At 37.3% G+C, this 19,283-nt stretch overlaps 1 protein-coding gene across 11 annotated transcripts in view; it reads right to left on the reverse strand.

Moving 5' to 3' along the window:
* The window catches only part of ebf3a (EBF transcription factor 3a), a 152,188-nt gene that overhangs the window by 125,100 nt on the left and 7,805 nt on the right, over positions 1 to 19,283 (reverse strand). For 4 of the 11 annotated variants that reach the window (XM_072557627.1, XM_072557626.1, XM_072557625.1 and 1 more), the window contains 6 exons: positions 18,531 to 19,076; positions 18,101 to 18,257; positions 17,691 to 17,754; positions 16,717 to 16,772; positions 14,136 to 14,209; positions 12,381 to 12,449 (listed from right to left, as the gene is read on the reverse strand). In XM_072557627.1, coding sequence (XP_072413728.1) covers positions 12,381 to 12,449; positions 14,136 to 14,209; positions 16,717 to 16,772; positions 17,691 to 17,754; positions 18,101 to 18,257; positions 18,531 to 18,664 — 554 coding nt within the window. In that variant the 5' untranslated portion in view covers positions 18,665 to 19,076. Of the gene's footprint in view, positions 1 to 12,380; positions 12,450 to 14,135; positions 14,210 to 16,716; positions 16,773 to 17,690; positions 17,755 to 18,100; positions 18,258 to 18,530; positions 19,271 to 19,283 lie in introns of those variants that run through there. The other 7 variants (XM_072557622.1, XM_072557621.1, XM_072557630.1 and 4 more) reach the window with 5 other exon arrangements.

Genomic DNA, 19,283 nt, shown 5'->3' on the forward strand with positions numbered 1-19,283 from the left:
AGATCACTACCACGAGAGCTGTCCAAGATCATTGCACCCCAATTAAGTAACCTGCTGCTGATTTTAATAACTTCAAATTACACATCATGAGTAAACCATATTGTGTGCGCTTAAGTTACTAGTTAGCCAAATTAGAAACAGATATTAAACTTTCATTTTGAAGAACATTATTGAATTAGCTGCATTTTACAATAATTCAGCAATTTTTACAATAATTTTATATGGTGATAGCCCACAAATGACTGAATCCAATTTTACAACTTGCCTTGGTGGGATTTGAACTCCCAGCCAAGATAAGTTGATTGCTATTACAATAAGCATGCCACTATTAACTCTGATTTTTAAAAAAGTATATTTTACAATGCAAACAAAATAAATGCAAGCATATTTATTCTGTATCCCTGGATTACATTGTGTTTATTGTGTTTAACTTACTTTTACACATCAAGGAAGATGAAGTTATTAACGGTATTTTATGTTTCAGACCAGAAGTAAAAGTGGAGAAGAAAGAGCAGATTCAAATCGTTCTGATGAAAGGTAACAGTCTGAAATGTGAAGTATTTTTTCTCTCTCCACTAATGCTGCCTGACCTGCTGAATATTTGTAGCATTTTCCTTTTTTAAAATTTCAGATTCAACTATATATTTTGTCAGTGAATAAATCACAAGTAAACTGACCTATTTCCATCCATGCATTTCTCAGCCTGAGGGGTAGATTTGGTAGGCTCAGCTTGCTGTTAAAAAAGCAAACTATTGCTTTTACATAAACAACTATAACCACTGTGGTTGGATACTGTCAGACTGCTCTTTATTATGGACATGCCTGACCTCATGGTCCCAGTTGGAAGGGATTTTAGCGGCTTTTGACAGACAAACAACAAGTACTTATGGTGGAATAGCCTTGTTGAAATGATTTCTCAATCAGCATTACAAGAAGCAAACTGGGCTTGCTCTATACCAAATAAAATTAGTAACAGTCTGCATATACAGTATACTTGAAAAAGGCTCAATTAGTAGGCATTACATCTTAAAAGCATCTTCACGCAATTGACATCCCAAGGGAGTTTGTGGGGGAAGAGGTTTGATCATTATATAACTGTAAACTTCTGGATGTTAAACATTGGATAATCTCTATCAGATGTTTTCAGCCTCTTCCAATACTTATAAACAGTAGTTGAGCCCCAGATGGTTGCCAAAAGTAACCAGGAAGGGCTGGCAAAGGAGAATCAATCAACACAGGCATTTGTTGTGTGGAAATGCTAAATTATAATGGGTAAAAAAAATTCTTGCACATTTTTGATCTACTCTTGATCAGTTTTATAAGCTAATATATAATAACTTCTGCTGCTTAACCTTTAACTGTTTGAATTGTTTACTATCATAGCATGAGAATCATAATATGTATTTCCTGCAATTCTCTCAAAAAAATGTCAAATGCAGGGTGGGTCCTTTTCTCAGTTAGAAATGAATGGGTCAGCAGCCGAGGTCATATTGAATGCACCTTCCAAGAATCTGTCACAAAGCAGCATTGGTAAAGGCCTGAGAGCAGATGCTTCACCTAACACGCCAAGCGAAGGCAAAAACAACTTCAACTTAACAGTCCTCATAAGTGGCAGTAAATTATATGAAAGATGCTAAAAAGCAGGACAGCTAAATGATAACAGTATTAATCCATACAGAAAACAACTGATCCATTTCTGCTGTATCAAAGAGTTACTGCTTTTTTTTAACATTTACCACTATTTCTGCTTTATCCCATTCAATACACAGTAGAACACAGTACTCTTTCATTCTAAATATTGGACTTACTGCTGGACAAGCACCAGAGTGTTTTTATTGTTAATCAATACCAATCAATTCTGAGCCTTGATGTTAAATAGGGATCAATACAACTGTGCTGCAGATGAGATCTGATTTCAATTGGCAAGGAAACCTGCAGCAGTTTTTAATCATAAAGTGAATCAGGACATGGGAACATAAGTCAGATGAATTAATATAGACCGTTCAAGACCTTTCCTGCCACTGAACTAGCACAAGGAAATTTCTGCCATATTTCATTATCACTGTTAGTCAAATCTGATTCCAGGGTTTTTGAGAGTTTTCTTTTAGGAAGCTAAAGTGAGGTTTACCGCAACGATACACCTAACACCACGTAGTGAAAAAACTGTGGAACTGCAGCCCAAAGAAGAAGAAAAATCTAAAGAGCGCGGTTATATGTATGCCCCATGAATCTCATTTTATATGATTAAGATCCATAAAAATTCAATAGCTTTTCTTCTGCAATTCACATTTTACCTGGTGAAATATCATAAGAATGTCATTATCTTTGCAGCTGTTGCCGAAGATCAGAAAAGGTTATTATCCTCCCCGAAATACTATTGAATATTTAGGAAAATGCCAAGAACATTGGTCTTTTAAAAGCCTGATATTTTTCCATAGACAATACCACCATATAAAGTTTAAAATATATCCCAATTGACATTTGCACAATAAAATGCATTTCTATACAGAACAGTTTCTTGCAAAAAATGCTCAATGATTTTACCCGCCTGTGAAGATAACTGGACCACACCTGGCTAAAGTTTATATTTTCCAAATCTTTCTGATAACCATCTTCTGAGAGGTAACTCCTGGGTACCTAAAATGATTGCTGCAGCTTAATCCTATGTATCATTCTGTACAGTTTAAAGCTTTTAAAGAGAAACGACCAGCAGGAGGAGTGTGATTGATCAGAAAGCACCGTAAATCGTGAGGTTTCTGTACAGTCCTCTGGCCTCAACTGCTATGTTTCCATCTATGATGATAAATTAGCATTAGATGGAACCTAATGAGTTTACTAAACATTTGGGATTTGTGCTAATAAACTGGCTGGCTGTGAACTAGCAGAAAGAATGAGCAATCCCTGAGCACCCTCTTATCTCTGTAACATGACAGTTAAACCACGCTTCCAATCTGTGATCAATTCATCATCCTAGCACCATTGTACATTCTTCACAAAAAGATAATTACTGGTTCCCTGGATCAGAACACTCATATTTTCTTGGAATTGCAGGTCTTGATAGCAAGTACTGTCACCATTTTCCTTCCCCTTCCACTATGACTCTATTCATGATCATTATTTTCACCTAAACAAGCCTTTTTCCTCGACTTGACCAGTAAATTCCATTGCGACAGGTAAGAAACAGTAAAGACAAATTCTCTCTATGGAGAGCTTTTACATTCAATTGATGATGCTGACACGCATTTTTTACTACACTGGTATAGAGTTCCACTGTGCAGCCTAGCTACCACCACATCTAACTGTGGATAATGTGTCATAACCCTCCAGCAGACTAGTCTGTGGGGATAATAAAGCAATGAACGTAGCCAACAGGTTTTTAATTTATAATGAACAATGGTATATTTTACATGGTCTTTTTGGACTTCAAGATGTAACAAATGACTATGTTCAACATAAACTAATTTAAGACGCAAAGTTCAAAGGCACACGTTTCCATAATGAGACTGTACATCTCAACATTTTTCACACACATCACTTGTACAATTATTATCAATTGGACAATTCTATTCTGGTTACAGGCTGACCTGAAACACATACGATTAATTACTATCACATCATAGCACAAAGTCGCTGCAAATTAGCTACTTCTGCTCTTAATGAACGAGAATAAAGTATGTTTTGAAATACCGTTTATTTCAGAGAAGAAACATGGAGCTTCTGGAACGGGAAAGTGGTAGAAGCAATTATAATGAATTCTCAGGCAAAATGAGTGGTAGCTTACTTTGATGCTCCATATGAAAGATGAAAAATTATCTTGAAAATGGCAGTTGGCTAATATCTGAATTGCATATGATTCAACAGTTATTTCAGGTTAATTTTGAATACTTTAATGATAAAAGCCTTCAGATCTACAACAGTACTATGTTTAACTTACAGAGCTCCTTTCTTTAGTATTTCATATGAACTTTATTTTAATGTAGATGTAGAATATCTAATTTAATAAATGATGTATATTGTTTTTTATTTAAAAAGCTTTTTGCTCAATTCATTCTTCCATCCCCGGGGCCTTCTCTAGGCTAAGGACCACTGCACAGATAGTGAAGGTAACAGATGCATTCTGTCCACCACATAGGTCGGGCCTATGACCTCAAACAGCAGGACCCAGTAGCATGTCCAATCCCATCCACAGATTATTTCCTTACCCAATCTTTCCACTGTCACAATACAAATTACTATGTGTTCTGAAAATGGAAATAGATGTGGGAAGCACACATTGGCACCACTTCTAATAAGCAAATATTGAGGAAGAATTGACATAAGAGATCCCACTAAGGGACTACAGAATCCACACATATTGATCTGATTTACAAACTTCTAATTTGAAACAAATGCTATGGGTGTGAATCTGAAGAAAGGCTTGTATTACTCCTCATGTTGAATTGCATGTATCATCAGACCCACCGGATTTACTTAATACCTTTCTTTTCATATAATGCATTGGAAACAAATGTTACACTTAATATTGGAGCTAATTATTTTGGTACTATAAAAAGAAGGCACATTAGATTTTTCAACAAAGTGTGTGTGTATCTGCTTTTGGCGATTGTTACTAAATTGAAGGAAAGCTTGTCTTTTATTCCTCAAACCTGAAAAACAGTATGCAAGGATAATTTTGTTTCTCAACCGTTAAAAAATGTGCAGCAAATGTTTGAAAAGTGCAAGTTTTATGGATAGCATCATAAGGATAGCATCATAGCATCATAAGCATTTAAAAGGATGTTTAGTGGAAGTGTAAATCACAAAAAAAGGGAATTTGAAGCAGCGCTGCTGTTACAGTTTAAGGCTGTGATCTTCCATAGTCAGCTTAATATGTCCTAATACAGAAACCAACCTGTGAAAGACATTATTTTAAATTCCCACAGAATCCATTCTTAGGATTTTTCCATAATAGATCTATGTCACAAGTATGTAGTTTCCATTCATAAGCTACTAAGCTTATTGACTTCTACCTCGAAATTTATCATTCACAAAGCCAGATAAAACAGACAAAACAAAATCTCTAACATGGACAAACAAACCCTGCATCAACCAACATTTGAGATCTCTGCAAAATAATATATCTGATAAAAACAGATGGTGTGTTTTCCTGTATTCTACTTATATGAGCAAAAATGTAAATTTACAATACGCTTAATTGTAATGTTACGACAATCACTTTTAGATTTGTTAAGAAATCACTTTCTCGGCATTAAAATGCTGGTGTCTGCATGGGATAAGGGGACATTTGTCTTTTTCATAATAAATTCGAGAGGAAAAATTAAAATAACCATAAATTAATTTAAATCCAATGAGAAAATTGATTACTTATATTTTATAATGTTTTGCAATGTGTAAACATGGCACATTCCTCATAACTACGTAGTTTGTTTTGCCTGAAGACAGAATCTTTCTTACTCTAACGCTCATGACCTCATTAAGACATGTATAAATTTTACTGGATTTAATTGGAATTTCTAACTTTTAAATAAATAGTTTGCTGAAACTATATATCATTCTTTCATTTTTTAAAACTCTGTCCCTTTTATCCACCATTACTTACCCCATTCCAGATGGATAAAAATAACGGTTATAGTTCCATTCAAGAACAAACGGATAATGTAATTTGGATGAAAGTAAATAGCTACCCAGCTGAGGCATACGCACCACAGAAGGGCTACACAAACTTGTAGAGGAAATCCTAATCAAATTTGGGTTGGCAAAGTGCATTCCTTACAATCCACACAATACCAAAACCAATTCAATTTTACTGGTTGTTATTCACAAAGAATGGGCACCCGCGTCTGCCCATTGTGCATTAATAGCCCTACTCCAACTGTTAGGGCCTTTTGTCGCCTGCTTAAATTGAGCCTTCTGTGCGGTCACAAGTCCTGTGAGTGTGGTTAGGGTGAATGTGCAGAGCACCAGCAGTGCATTCAATACTAAAAAGAGGGAGTGTTTGCCTTGTATACACAATCGAATAAAGTTTTTTTGCTGCACATATGTCACAGTCAGATGAACCAAGTCCGAGTCTAGAGATTTTCTTTTCAATAAGTTTTGTTAGCAGCTGATTAATTTCACTTTAAAACTTGTGCCACTTTTCAAGTTAACTTTTGTGAGGGCGAGATTAGATCTGTTAAATAAAAATGTCTGTGTAAGCACTGTTTTGGGGTTTAACTCTGCATGCTGTAATTTTAGTTTGTCTTTATTCTTGAACCCTGAGACTTTTCAGTCAGTCCAGTTGTAGTAACTGACACCCCAGCCCCCACTGCTTTGTTTCTATCAAAATAACCTCTTTCAGCTACAGCAGGGAGAGCTGTCTCGGCAAATGAACTGCTCTTTCTCACCAGATGTGTAACCGTGTTTCGTCTTTCACTAGCGACAAGCTGGAGCCAGCTTCTTCCGTTAGCTGGGCCCATGCTACATGTCTTACAACAACACAAATGTAAGGCCCTTCCTTTGCACATATGTTCAACTCATTTCCCAAATGAAGTTACTATTTGAGAAACACAACATAGTCCCGAGCAAACCATCCAGCTGTTAAGCATTACTTTATATTCCATTATACATGAAAGATAACAGTTGATTTTAGTTTGTTTACATTTACAGTAATTTATCATCAAACCTCATTAAAACAAATTCTGTTATATTAAACTCAGTTATTTATTGAACTTTTTTTTCCTTTGACCTAGCTGAATTTGGCAATGTCACTTAAAATTCCATAAGAAGATGCATTACAGTTTTGGTGATATCTGTGAATATTGTCGACAAAGTTGATTATATGTTAACTTGTGTAAAAGTAGCCTCAGATACAGAGAGCTGCACATGTAAATTTTAAAAACATATTTTTCTGAATTATAGTTTACTGACACAATTTGGGCAATACATATAAAGTTATTTTTTTTAAAGACAGTTTTATGTTAAAGTCCACATCCATTATTTGTTGACTGGTAGTTCCACAATTCCACTGAAACAAGTGCTTTTCATTTTCTCTTCAGTGTAATCTGTGGAAGCTCTGCCAAGTACAGGTTAAGCTCCCTGAGACTTCACTTCCTGTAGTCCTGTCTGTCAATCATCTTCTGGCTTCTGCAGTGGAAACCCCTTCACTAAAGCTAGGAATTTCCATCTGTAAGTCACAATATACACCCCTCCCCCTCCCCTGTATTCTTATAAGTGATTAAAGATTTGTGGAAGGAAATGAATATACTATTACATCATTTTTGGCTAAAAACCAAACATCTTGAATCACAGATTCAGACTTTCATAAACTTTGTTACTAATACTTCGTTCAAACAGCTCTATTTCCACTTCCATGGTTTATTTTCTTTTAAGGGTATAGAAAGAAATCTTGGTCATTTGCTGATAAAATCACCAATTTCTTTAACATGAAATAATAGTTTTCTGATTTTGGTAGAGTTTTCCATAAACTAATGCAAATTATCAAAGACATCCAAACAAAATTATAGGCAGCGGCAGTACCTCTCATTTTTACCTGATAAGACAGCTACAGAAGCATGGAATGGCTTCCATCAGGTTACTTTGCTTTATATAATTTCTGACAGCTTGGCTTGTCTCCCCTTCCCTTCCTGCTATTCTCCCACTCTCTCCCACATATCCTCCTCTTGCTATCTAAATGTACATAAGCAGCCACCTTTTCCTCCAGTTTTACCATCTTGCTCCCTCCCCTTTGACAACCTTCCCTGTTACTCCTAGAATACCCTCCCGTCCACACCCTCTCCCTCCCACCTCCCCACCCCAGCAGAATGCTGTCCCTGTTTCCTGACATTCCATCATTGTCTTTGGTCACTGAGATATATTTAGTTATGAAGACTGAACGAGCACAGCATTTCTCAATTTTTTTTTGCTTCTTTTTCCCCCTCTACAGCACAAGATATTTGAGATGGTCATAAATAATGCAGAAATGTTCACACCTGTGTACTTGTATGGAGACTGCACTTGTAGTTTCTCCTGACCTGAAATGTATTTTCTACTGCCAAGCTCATTAATCAGAAATATACTGCAGCCTTGAAATCTGTGCAGAAACACCAGTGGAAGGTTCAAAACAACAGTTTACGCAGAGGACTTACTGTTTATTTGGTACATTACACTTGAGAAAGTGAAATCAAAGCACAACAAAAAGCTGAGAAAATATCTGCCCTAAGTTATAAAGTTGATATGCTAATGTACACAAGAAAATGAGGAGGAAAACTTAACACTAAACTGAGCTGCTCAAATTGCATTATGCAGATGTGATGACAACAAGCCATTCAAAGAAGGTTTCTATATAATCTCTAAACATACAGTGGAAACCACCAACAATCACAGCTTTGCATTAATTGTCCAAACACTGTAGCATACTAAGTGCTAGATAACAAAACAATGTTTAATCTAAAATTATTAAAATTTTAAAATCCTGCTCGTCAGTCCCAGGCTCAGCCAAAACATAAATGGCATTCAGGAAGACAATGAATTAAATTTTGTTTAATATCCTTTTCCAGAGAATCTAATTTACATTGCATTTTTAACAAAACCGTTGACCTTATAAATGCTGGCATTTGTACAGCTTCAACAGAGTAGGGTTTAATCATGCTTTTCCAAAGCCATAAGGGAAAATGTTTTAACTGATGGTTGGATATGAACTAGGAGCAAAAACACTGGGATTGGTCAAATGTTTATTCTCACTGCTTCCGAAAACAGCCTGACAAGAAGATGTAAAGATCTGGGGAATAACCCATCACTGTTCCTAGGGTCTAGTAATAATCATACATAATCGTTTGGAAATATAGCTAATAAGAAATATAATGAATGTTAAGCAAAATCGGCATTAGGCACAAATTACATGATATTAATAGTTGAACAGGTGCAGAAAGGCGCTTTAAATGAGGTAAATGAATAAAATGTCCCAGAGCACAACTGTGTGCACTGACAAAAAGTCAATCACATGAATTATTCAACAACTGAAGCTGCCAGCAAAGGTCAGCTTTCTTTGACCTTTGTGACAGGAAGTGAAAGGAAGCAATGTTGACTAAGAAAACTGAAATCAGTCTTCAACCACTATGCTACTATCACTTAAAAACTAAAAAAAACCCTTTAAATTATAGCCATAGATAAGTCGGAACTTTTGATTCTAGTCTATTTATAACATTCTCCTTAAAAAAATCATTATTTATAAAACTTTCTCAACAATTACATGTTAAACAATACTAACAAATTCAGAATGATTTAAATATCATGAATTTACATTGTTTCAGGAGCATTAAAAACATAATGTTTTTTACATAAATTCAAAGGTCAATGAAAATATTTTAGAAACCAGCAGGCTTGAAATTCAGTAACAGCTGTTAAACCTGACTAAACTTTTCACTAAACTAAAGCCATTCCAATCGCTCCAAGAGAGAGAAAATGGGATAAACAGATGTCTGGCTGCTGTACAGGAAAATAGGACACACTTGGAATGATAAGTCTCCTGAACTGTACAGAAATGCCAGCTCTACAGGGGATGCCAGTTACTACAAGTAAAGATGCCAACTTGCTATTTGACTGCACGGGTGCCACTGGGAACATTCTGTTGTGTGTGCTATCCGTAATGTATCGTGAACCCATTTAATGTATCCCAGCACAGCTACCAGAGCTCTCACTAGCGCGTTGCTGTGCTGTGTTGTGATTGTAATATAATCCTGCCTCCTCTTGTCTTCCTCAACAATCAGTCTTTTCAATTTTCAACAGTTGGACATTGCATCCATCTACATTGAACCCACACGGGGAAGGAAAAGGCAAGAGGATGTACCTTTCCAGGAATTTCCGCAGTTAGCAATAAAATACATTATGCTAGCACGGAAAAATTACTTTAGCTCAGATTATGGTTCTAATTTAAACATTTTTTGCAGCATCCTGTAATCATTTAAGACCATCAAAATGTATGGGTGAAACAGGATTTATCTCTTTAGATTCACGAGATACAGACAATGGAGGGTCTGAATAAAGAACATCTGCTTTTTGTTTTCCCTGAAAACATTATTTTACTATGAAAATTATATTCTCATCCTGTTCAGCAGAACAACAAAGCAAGTGTGTTCTTTCTCCACCCACATCACCACCTTCCCCATAATACCCCCAATGCCCCCTTCTCACCATCTGACACCACTATCCACCCTCCCATTGAATATATTTTGGTCAGAAGACTTTCCTTTAAATAGTTTATTTGAGGTAAGCTGCTTTTTCTTTCACCTAACGATGGACAATGGCTTTGATTTACGGAACAGTGCTTGGACTTGAGCTGGAACAAATGTGTGGTCATAGATCTCAATTCAAGATTGAATTATTGGTTCATATCCTGAGGACAAATATGCCTTATCTGTTCAGAACCTGCTAAATGTGTCCGAAGGCAAAAAGGAACTGGTAGAGCGTGCTCCCTGTGATTCCTTTTAGAACCAACTAGCCAAGTGATGAGATTGCTCATCGGGGGACTCTAAGGCATGCAACAAAATAGAGAAAAAACTCTGCAAATACAGGTTCTCACTAAAACTTTGTTTTAGCATGTGCAAAGACCTGGCACACCAGTATGGTCTCCGTGTGGATCTATATGACTTTACTTTCTCTGTCACATTTTTTCAATACTTGTCAAGACTATAAACTTTCTACCTTTCTTTCTGACTAGATTTGTATATTGCGGGATTATTACAGTGCTGGCTACAGTTGCACAATATATACCTAGTGCTTGGTATATGGTGTAATATTAAGCTCATTAGAATTCCAACATTTGTAGCTCTTTTGTATACTTCAAGTAAATTTAGAAACAAGCAGCAGATTTCTCATAAATAATTTAGCTTCTGGCATTTGCACCAGTTATTACTGTAAACCACACAACAGTTATTCTTAAAACTCATTAATATGTTTTGATACAGTGTTCTTAGCCAATAAAATATAATTGTTCTATAAAGAACCATAAGAAGATGTAAAAAAAGGTTCAGTAACCATGCATATTTTTCTATTGAGTGTCTATAAATTTTGCAATTATTTGTTTTCAAATATTTTGAAATAAGATGTTCTAATTATGTTGCTGCAGAGATCCTAGAAATGCCTCCAAACCAAATTACATTATTATTATGATTTATTTATTGTATAAATTGAAATTCAATGTATTAGGATTGCTATTTTACCTTTCCCTGTAATAGACCTGTTTTTTCACATAAATCATATCACAAGTTATAATCCCATCGCTATTGATAACACAATAAATGTGTGATATTAATGCGTCTTTAAATTACATCATAATATCTGCTCAGTACATATGCTCAATAGCCATTGTAATGAAACATCATAATAACCCAAGTCATAAAATGCAAAATCACTTTTATAACTTTCAGTCAGACAAATACAATGGTGAATGCTGATATTAGTGAAGAATATTAAGAAAAAATATGCAGTGCATTTACTTTCAATTTTCACTTCATAAACTAGAAGGTGTAACTTGTATTATAATTGCACTCTTTATTTAGAAATTCTACTTTGAGTCCATAAGGACAGAAACACTAAAGACAAATATAATTGTATTGATTTTTCAACACCAAGTTCCTCAAACTGTTGAACCTGCCTTCAATTGCCTGACACAATCCCAGAGTGATGGCAACAACTGGTCTGCCCTATTTGATTACTAATAAGAAAGATGTCCCCTCTGTCAGATAGCTAACATTCTCCACTAAGCAAACAGCTATTCCAGCTAATCAAACATTGGCATTGCTCTCTACTGGTGGTGCATATTTCGTCAGGCTTAACTTTGGGTCTTTTCCTGGTTTAATTTTCAGACATTGAAACCAAAGTTCATGATCAGGAGATACCTCAGTAATGAAAGCAGCGGAAACTCTACTTTTGTTCAAATGCACAAAAACTAAGTTTGGAAGCAAGTTATCATACTTTTACTTTACATCAAGTTTTAGTATGTGTCAGCAACTATTTTATGCAAATTAAATACCAGAACGCTTTCAGCAACGCATATTTCTTTTAAACAAAAGCGGATGATACATAGCTAAATATTTAACCAATGACAACTAAAAGTTACATAAAATACTAAATTACTCAAAAACAGATTAGAGGACATATCTGCGTTTAAAGCCAAAAGCTCTCTAGGCATAAAATACTCTTCACAGTGAGCATGGTGGCAGATGAAACTGCTTCCCTTGACAACTCACAAGCAATTACTGAATCCCCACAGAGTGAGCCACCAGGTTTCCAAGTCAACCCACCTGTGCATGATAACGCAAAAGGACAACAAATGGAACAATGCTGAATGAGCTGAATGCAAAACTGAGGGTAGTGAGCACCAAAGAATAAAAATACTTCCATACCTGTCAATAATGACGGGGTCTGAGGGAGTTTCATTTCTGTTGCCACAACTTTTTTTGTCACAACACCGGCTATAAAAAAGATAAATAGTTAAATGTATATTTATTTAAAATAAAGCAATACCTACTTCCTTCCCCCCCCCCCCCTTCCCCTCCACCCCCGCCCCCCTCCTCAAGCCCTCCCACTGCTGTCAACCTCAACATTTTCATGGCCAGTGAACAAGCAATGGCATAATGGTAATGTTAAAAGATTGGAAAACAACATGTTGTGGTGTCTCTCTTTGCACTGATCTCGGAAAAGAAAGAGGCAGGAGGTTTGGGAATAAGTTTTCACAGCTTCTGCTTTTGTTTACCTCTAATTGTCAAGCTGTTATTTCTGGAGAAGATGCAAGATGCCACCTTCAACCAATATTTCTGTGGGGCATTTAATAATTGGAACTACAATTGACTGTGCCCCCTTTTGTGATTTAAAATAAACTCTTTGCTAAATATATATTTCAGAAATGTAATTGAAATTTGAATATGGCAAATATAATACATGATTATATCTTTAAAAATCATAGTTGTATAATGGTTACATGTCTAAATTGGCTAAATTAACACCATATGGTAGGCAAAGTATATAAAGCCTTTTAAATCTGACAGCTAAAGTGATTAAAGAAAGTCTACAGTCTTCCACTTACAGCTTAAATCACATCTGTGCTCTCTTCTATGTTAATTGCAATACATGCAGTGGTGGATAATAAAGAAATTTCACTTTATTGGTTGTAATTTATATTTATTACCTTGTGTGGGGAAAACTATGCTTTTGTATATTAGCACCGTTACAGTACGTTTTAAGTAAAATGACATTAAGCAGTAAGCATAATAGCTTGGAATAGTATGCCCCTTAGAGTATGATACCTGCTACTGTAGCCTGAAATCCTGGCTGCACTTCCTGATCAGCTCTGTTCTAACAAGCAACTATATTTCACATTCAATACATACAAAATCAATGATGCATTTTTATTTCCCTTGTAGGGTGAAACTCTTATGGTAGTCAGAAAAAACAGGTGGGAAATTGCTCTTCTGACACAAATCCTGGTGATGTGCATGCTATCTAACAACAGTATGAACAATGCCTCACTGCTCTAGAGAAAAGGTTAACTGACAGTATCAAAATCAATTCTCACATACATGAGCTCAATAAGTACAAAGAGTTTATTTTTTTTATCAATAACAGATTATGGTTTATCTGTGGCTCAATGCAGTGAAGAAGATGACAGTAAAATGACTGAAGGATCTTTGACTCCTATAGCATCACTGACAGATGCATCAACTAACTACAATCTGATATAGTTGTTCTCTTATTTGAGTGAAGTAAAAGTTGTGGGGATAATATATTAATCAGGTGCAGTGACCGGCATCTTAGATTTAACTTTCCCAGTGCCTAAGACATTAGGAACAAGCAACAGTTCAAATTCTGATAAGGAAATATTTTTATAGTTCCTAACAGATAGCTTTCACTTGTTTTATTCTTGATATTTAGTATCTACTTTCATTTATAAAGATGGAGAATTGTTGCTTTCCTTAGTACTTAAAAAATGACATTTATAATTGTTGGTTTGCAAAGAAATACTTATAATCTCCCGAATAAAATTTACAGCTGTGCGTCTGCACCGTTACCGCAAATAGTTTTGACTTCAGGCCTATGTGATCACTAGACTGTGTGTAACTTTTCACATTGGCAAAAGCCCACTCGCCATGTAAGGAGCTTACCTGCACATAATTTCGTGTGTAAGTAGGACTCTGCACATTTCGGGGTTTTTGTCTTGCCCTTCGTAAACTATCGGCTAAAGCAATTATCAAAAGAAATAACGATCAGCCATGTAACAGTGAAAAGTTGCCTATGTTGCATCATCTATGGCTTAAACGCCGCTATTCCTGGTTATGCAGAAACATTGTCCATCTCAAAAAAAAGTACATGGTTTTCGGAATGTTGTCAATGACACTGTTCCTGTAACTTATTTAAACAAACAAACTTCTTTTTTAAAGGACAGATGAATTGGAGAAGACCCGTTACATGACTCTTTGGCGCCCAGGCGTTCTGAACCCCACGGTCACATTAATACCAGGAAGAGCTTGCTCTTAAAGCAAGGCGAGGAATGACTGTCATTCCCAGAATTTAATTACATGTCACGTTCAATTCTGATGGTATATTTTATGAGTGGGGGGCAAGGATTCAGTTGGGTGTCACCTCGACTAAAAACGCTAATTGGTAATTCCCATCACATTTGCCTCGACTCAGTTCTTGGAGAAGCGCATGTTAATGGCATTAATTTGGTGGCAACAGAACAAGTCGTGGAACAACGCTGACCGTGGCGTCGTCGTTTCGTGTTTCCTCCCCATAAATATAAATAAAAACCTGCGAAGACTTTTTTGCGACTTAACTCGTGGAGCGAATCTGGTGTTTATATTTCAATTACACACAATGATTTTTTTTCCCCTTCTAAAAAGACACTCTCGGTTGAGTAATTATTGAGCATTCGCTCTAACAGCAGCCAGATGGTTGGAGCTCTAGGTGTGTTCGCCTTCTCTTCGCTAGCCTTTCAGCGACTCGCCTCCAACGAGCAGTGCGCACAAACGCACCGAGCTTTTTTACAACTCAACTGAGCGCATCGGGTCCCAGCTCAAAGCTGTCTGCTCCCTTATTATTCAACTAACGAGATTCACTTTGCCGGCATTGTAACCGACGCTCAGGTCTGATGTATTACCCCACCCCGGCCCTCTTGTTTGTTGCCCCTGAAATAGAACACCATTAAACTTGGGGAGACCAGGGTGTCCCTCCTCAAAACATCTTTCCAGTGGTTTGCATGTTCCTCTTCTTCTGCAAAAAAAACCTGAATCAATAAAACCGAGTTGTTCTGCGCCTATGGCTGTTTGATCAGTTGCAGGGCTATTTCCCATCAATCAACTGAGGAGATTAGCGCTTTTGAGAAGCCCTATTTGCAATATTAAAATGGCAAGATGTGTGGCTAAACATCAGTTATCTTTCAAAATAACACAACGGTTCTTCATATCAAGCTACTCGCAAGCAATGTTATGTACCCCCCTTTAAACTGGGCCGCGGCCATCCCGATAAACAAGTTGTTGGATACAATGGGAATAAATCCACATTGTCAACTTGCAGAGCCCTGTAGAACGTTAAGGGGATTTTCTGATCTATTGAAATAACTGTTGCAAAGGGGAAACAACACTGGAGTTTGGTGCTGGCTGACAATCGCTTGTCAGATTTAATTCTTTAATTCCAAAAAATCAACCATTGCATCATCTTAGAGTTTGGGAGTGTACACAAATAACAGGCAAAAAAAAACCCTATTCTGGTTCTTTTCAAAAACAATGGACAAAACACTGCATGCCCACAGCGACGTTGTGTACATTTGTATCATGAGGAAGAAATCTGATTCCAGGAGCTGTCTGAATGGCACGTATCGAGCACATTATCAACCAAAGTCACTTGACCAAAAAGTACAAAAATCAAGAGAAAATAACGGTTTGTTCCCAATAGGAGGGAGACCCAGCCGCTCGGGCAATTTCTTCAATGATGCTTTTTATTTGTTTCATTCACCAATGACTTTGTGACAATTAAAATGGCAATGTAATGTTTTTAAAAAAAAAGTATCGTGGAGCTGGTGAAATATTTGACGACTTTCGGAAAGAAGTGTAAACGTGCCCCCTCCGGTTGGCTAATTACTGTGCAGCACTTTTGATCAACCGCACTTATCACCTTTGAAGTTGCAGAAGACAGGCTAAATAATTTAATAAGCAACTGCCTGTAATTATGTTATTTACAAGGTATGACAGACATATGATAAAGAAATACAGCTGATCCCAGGGAGTGGACTGTTTCATGACCCCTGGCGCACCCTCTCAAACCTGCAGCTTCTGGGCAGGAACAAAAGTGGAGCTGAATTATGGAGTCTGGGCTGAGAGGTGAATTGGAACTAGAAAAGGACACGCTGACTTTTCACCTGAACGCATTCAACACCGCAGACAAATGGAGAAGCCAATTGCCTGACCAAAAGAAAATCCAATCACGTCTCACTTCACAAAGCGCGAACCTCTAACGCTAGGTGTTCTGAAACATACGCGTTTAGTCAAACTTGTCTCAACATATACAAAAAAAATTATTTTAATTCAGGCGATTCATTTGGAACACTTCAAGTTGCAAAAGTGTTGCTTTCCTAGCAACATGTAAAACTGTGCACAATATTGAGCCTTGGGATTAGTGATCAACGGTTGCAAACTTTCTAATGGGGAAAAAAAATAAAGTTTTTTTCCGTATGTGTGACCGTCTCACCTGTTTGGTCATTGAATCGATGAGCCTGACATAGAGATCCTGTTCTGTCCGCACCCCTAGAAATAAAGTAGTATCAAATTTAACGGTACTTAAAAGGGGAAACGTGGGTTATCAATGGAAGAATCTTATCAACATCCTGGGCTTTCAAAAATATAAAGTCAAGTTTGGATACTATACCGGTTTGTAAAAGGATACTGTTAATTTGACAAAATATGGGAACTGATGTCCTTGTAATGAACGCAATAAAATAGGCGATAAAACATGAATAAAATATTCGTCAGAGAAATGAAAACTGTATCCCAAGAAATTCATGAAATTTTGACATTTATTGTAAATTTTATGTTTAGTTGGATTGTGTAATTTACAGTGCAGCGGAGCGTGGAGCGTTGGTCTTTAACCGGGCCAATGCTGTCCCACACTCGGTATATTTAAGTTTTCCAGAAGTATTCCACAATACTCAAAGGGGTATTGTTACACATGTCACAGGTACCCTTAACCACTTTGATTAGGGTATTCCAATTCGGAGTCCATGGTCAATTCTGGGGAAAGCAAGCCCACAGCACTATTTTAATCTTTTTTTTGCCTTTGAAATGTTACTTGAAGGGTTTATCTCATAGCCTGTGTTCGCCTGCTTCAATGCAGTGCAATCGACTGCTCCACAGCTTAGCGTGCAACAACACAGAATAGGGCATGAGATTCAACATTTTAAGATTAAGCGAGGATCCTACTTTAAAGGTATGGGAGCAACATCATGCTCACTTCTAAAGCAAATTTGCCTGAATAGATCAGGAGAAGCGACGTTAAATTGTTGGTCCTTTTAGTTTATTTTTACACTCAAATGCTAACCAGGTAAGACTTCAAAGTTCCATAAACAATGATTAATATCTACACCACATGACACGCAATCAAACCCCATTAAAATACATAAAGGTAGAGCAACCGGTACAGCTCTCAATCAATTCAATTCAACTTACCATTGCTGTATAGTAGCTGAAGTTTGTAATGTATTCCATTGTTGGTTTTCTCGTTGTTCGGCTCCTAAAATTAACCATTATAAATGAGTAATTTTTATTGTTCATTGTATTCCATAGTTCAATTCTCATGTCACTTTAAATATTTTTGTTTATAATTAACTGCGTTCCATTTTGGCATCTGGAAGGCGAGTTCATGGCGTCTAATCAATAGCAAACATTTTGCTTTTCGTCTTTTGCAATAAAATAATATTTACACACAATGTCATAAATAGCCAGCTTTTTTTTCGCAGCGGTCGAGATCTGTTAGAACAAGCAGAACTACACGTGGTTTGGGCGCCTCTTGAGTACCGTTATGCTCGTTAGTTATTGTGCACTTAAAGAGAAAATAATTTCTACAGTGAGCAACTTACTTTCTCTTTCTCCACAAAGTCTACATAAGCTGTCCTCTCGATCTCGACGGGCTGCCCCTGTCTGTCGTAAAGGGCCAGGACGAAGTGGAAAAAATTGGATTTTCTGAGGTTTGAGGGCGGCTGCTTTTCAAAATGTGCCCGCGCCAGACCCACGCCGCTGCGGGAAAACAATAACAGTATATCGGTGAGAATTAAGCTGCACTGGAGACAGAGGGGAACTGATGAAAAACATGGGAGATGGGAATCACATTTGGGAGACTAGAGATTTCTTGATTTGTCGCTAGCAGTAATATGATGTAATGAAAGGGAAAGTGAAGGGGAGCACAGGGAGAGGGGGTAATTGATAGAGTATTGAGGGGATTTAGTGATTTTGGGTCGATGCGAGAAACATAAAAAAATCAGATGGAAGGTAGTATTGGATTATACGTACCTCTGGGCGGCCGTGTTAGCATCCACTACCCCAGCAGTGTGCATCCATGATCGGACCGGATTCATCCCACTTCCTAGCGGTTCCTCTTTCATGGTCGTCCCACCTCTTGGTATATTTTCCTGAATTCCAAACATTAAAACAATTTTTTGTCTGCACAACCAGCTCCTGGTCGGGGTTAGGATCTACGAGATGTCAGATTTTTTTTCCCACGGCGAACGAAAGGGTGGGGGGGTTGGGGGGGGGGGGGTGGTGAATAGATGAGAGATGACTTTGCTCGTTATGATCAGTAAGAGAAAAGCCGAGTTCAGACTTGCTTCCTCTTCAAGCTGTCCTGTATTGGCACGACATAAACAATTGCAGGAGTAGTTCAGCGCTAGTTGGATCGTGATCCGTTGTGGAGAAAAAGTGCAACTAGCGGGAAATTTGGTTTAACAGTAAAAAAAATGTTGTTTGTTGTTGTTCTCTCAGTGTGGTGTCATCCTGCTACAGCATCAAAGGTATTCTGCTTAGGACACTGCTGAATCGACCACTTCTGACAAGGTTCTCCTGCTCCAAAAGACAAATAAACGAAAAATGATTACCATAGAGGTGTTCCTGGACACAGGAGAGGTTGATTAGGGCCTTTAGCGTCTCACAGAATGGATGGAAACATACAAACTCAGCCCTCTTTCCCCTAGGAATGGATCCTTTCCCGGGAGCCAAAACTCTAAACCCCCGGGACCAGCGCTGACAGATTCTGACGTTTAGGGGAGG

This window comes from Chiloscyllium punctatum, chromosome 38 (assembly GCF_047496795.1).
Source record: "Chiloscyllium punctatum isolate Juve2018m chromosome 38, sChiPun1.3, whole genome shotgun sequence".
Lineage (NCBI taxonomy): Eukaryota > Metazoa > Chordata > Chondrichthyes > Orectolobiformes > Hemiscylliidae > Chiloscyllium > Chiloscyllium punctatum.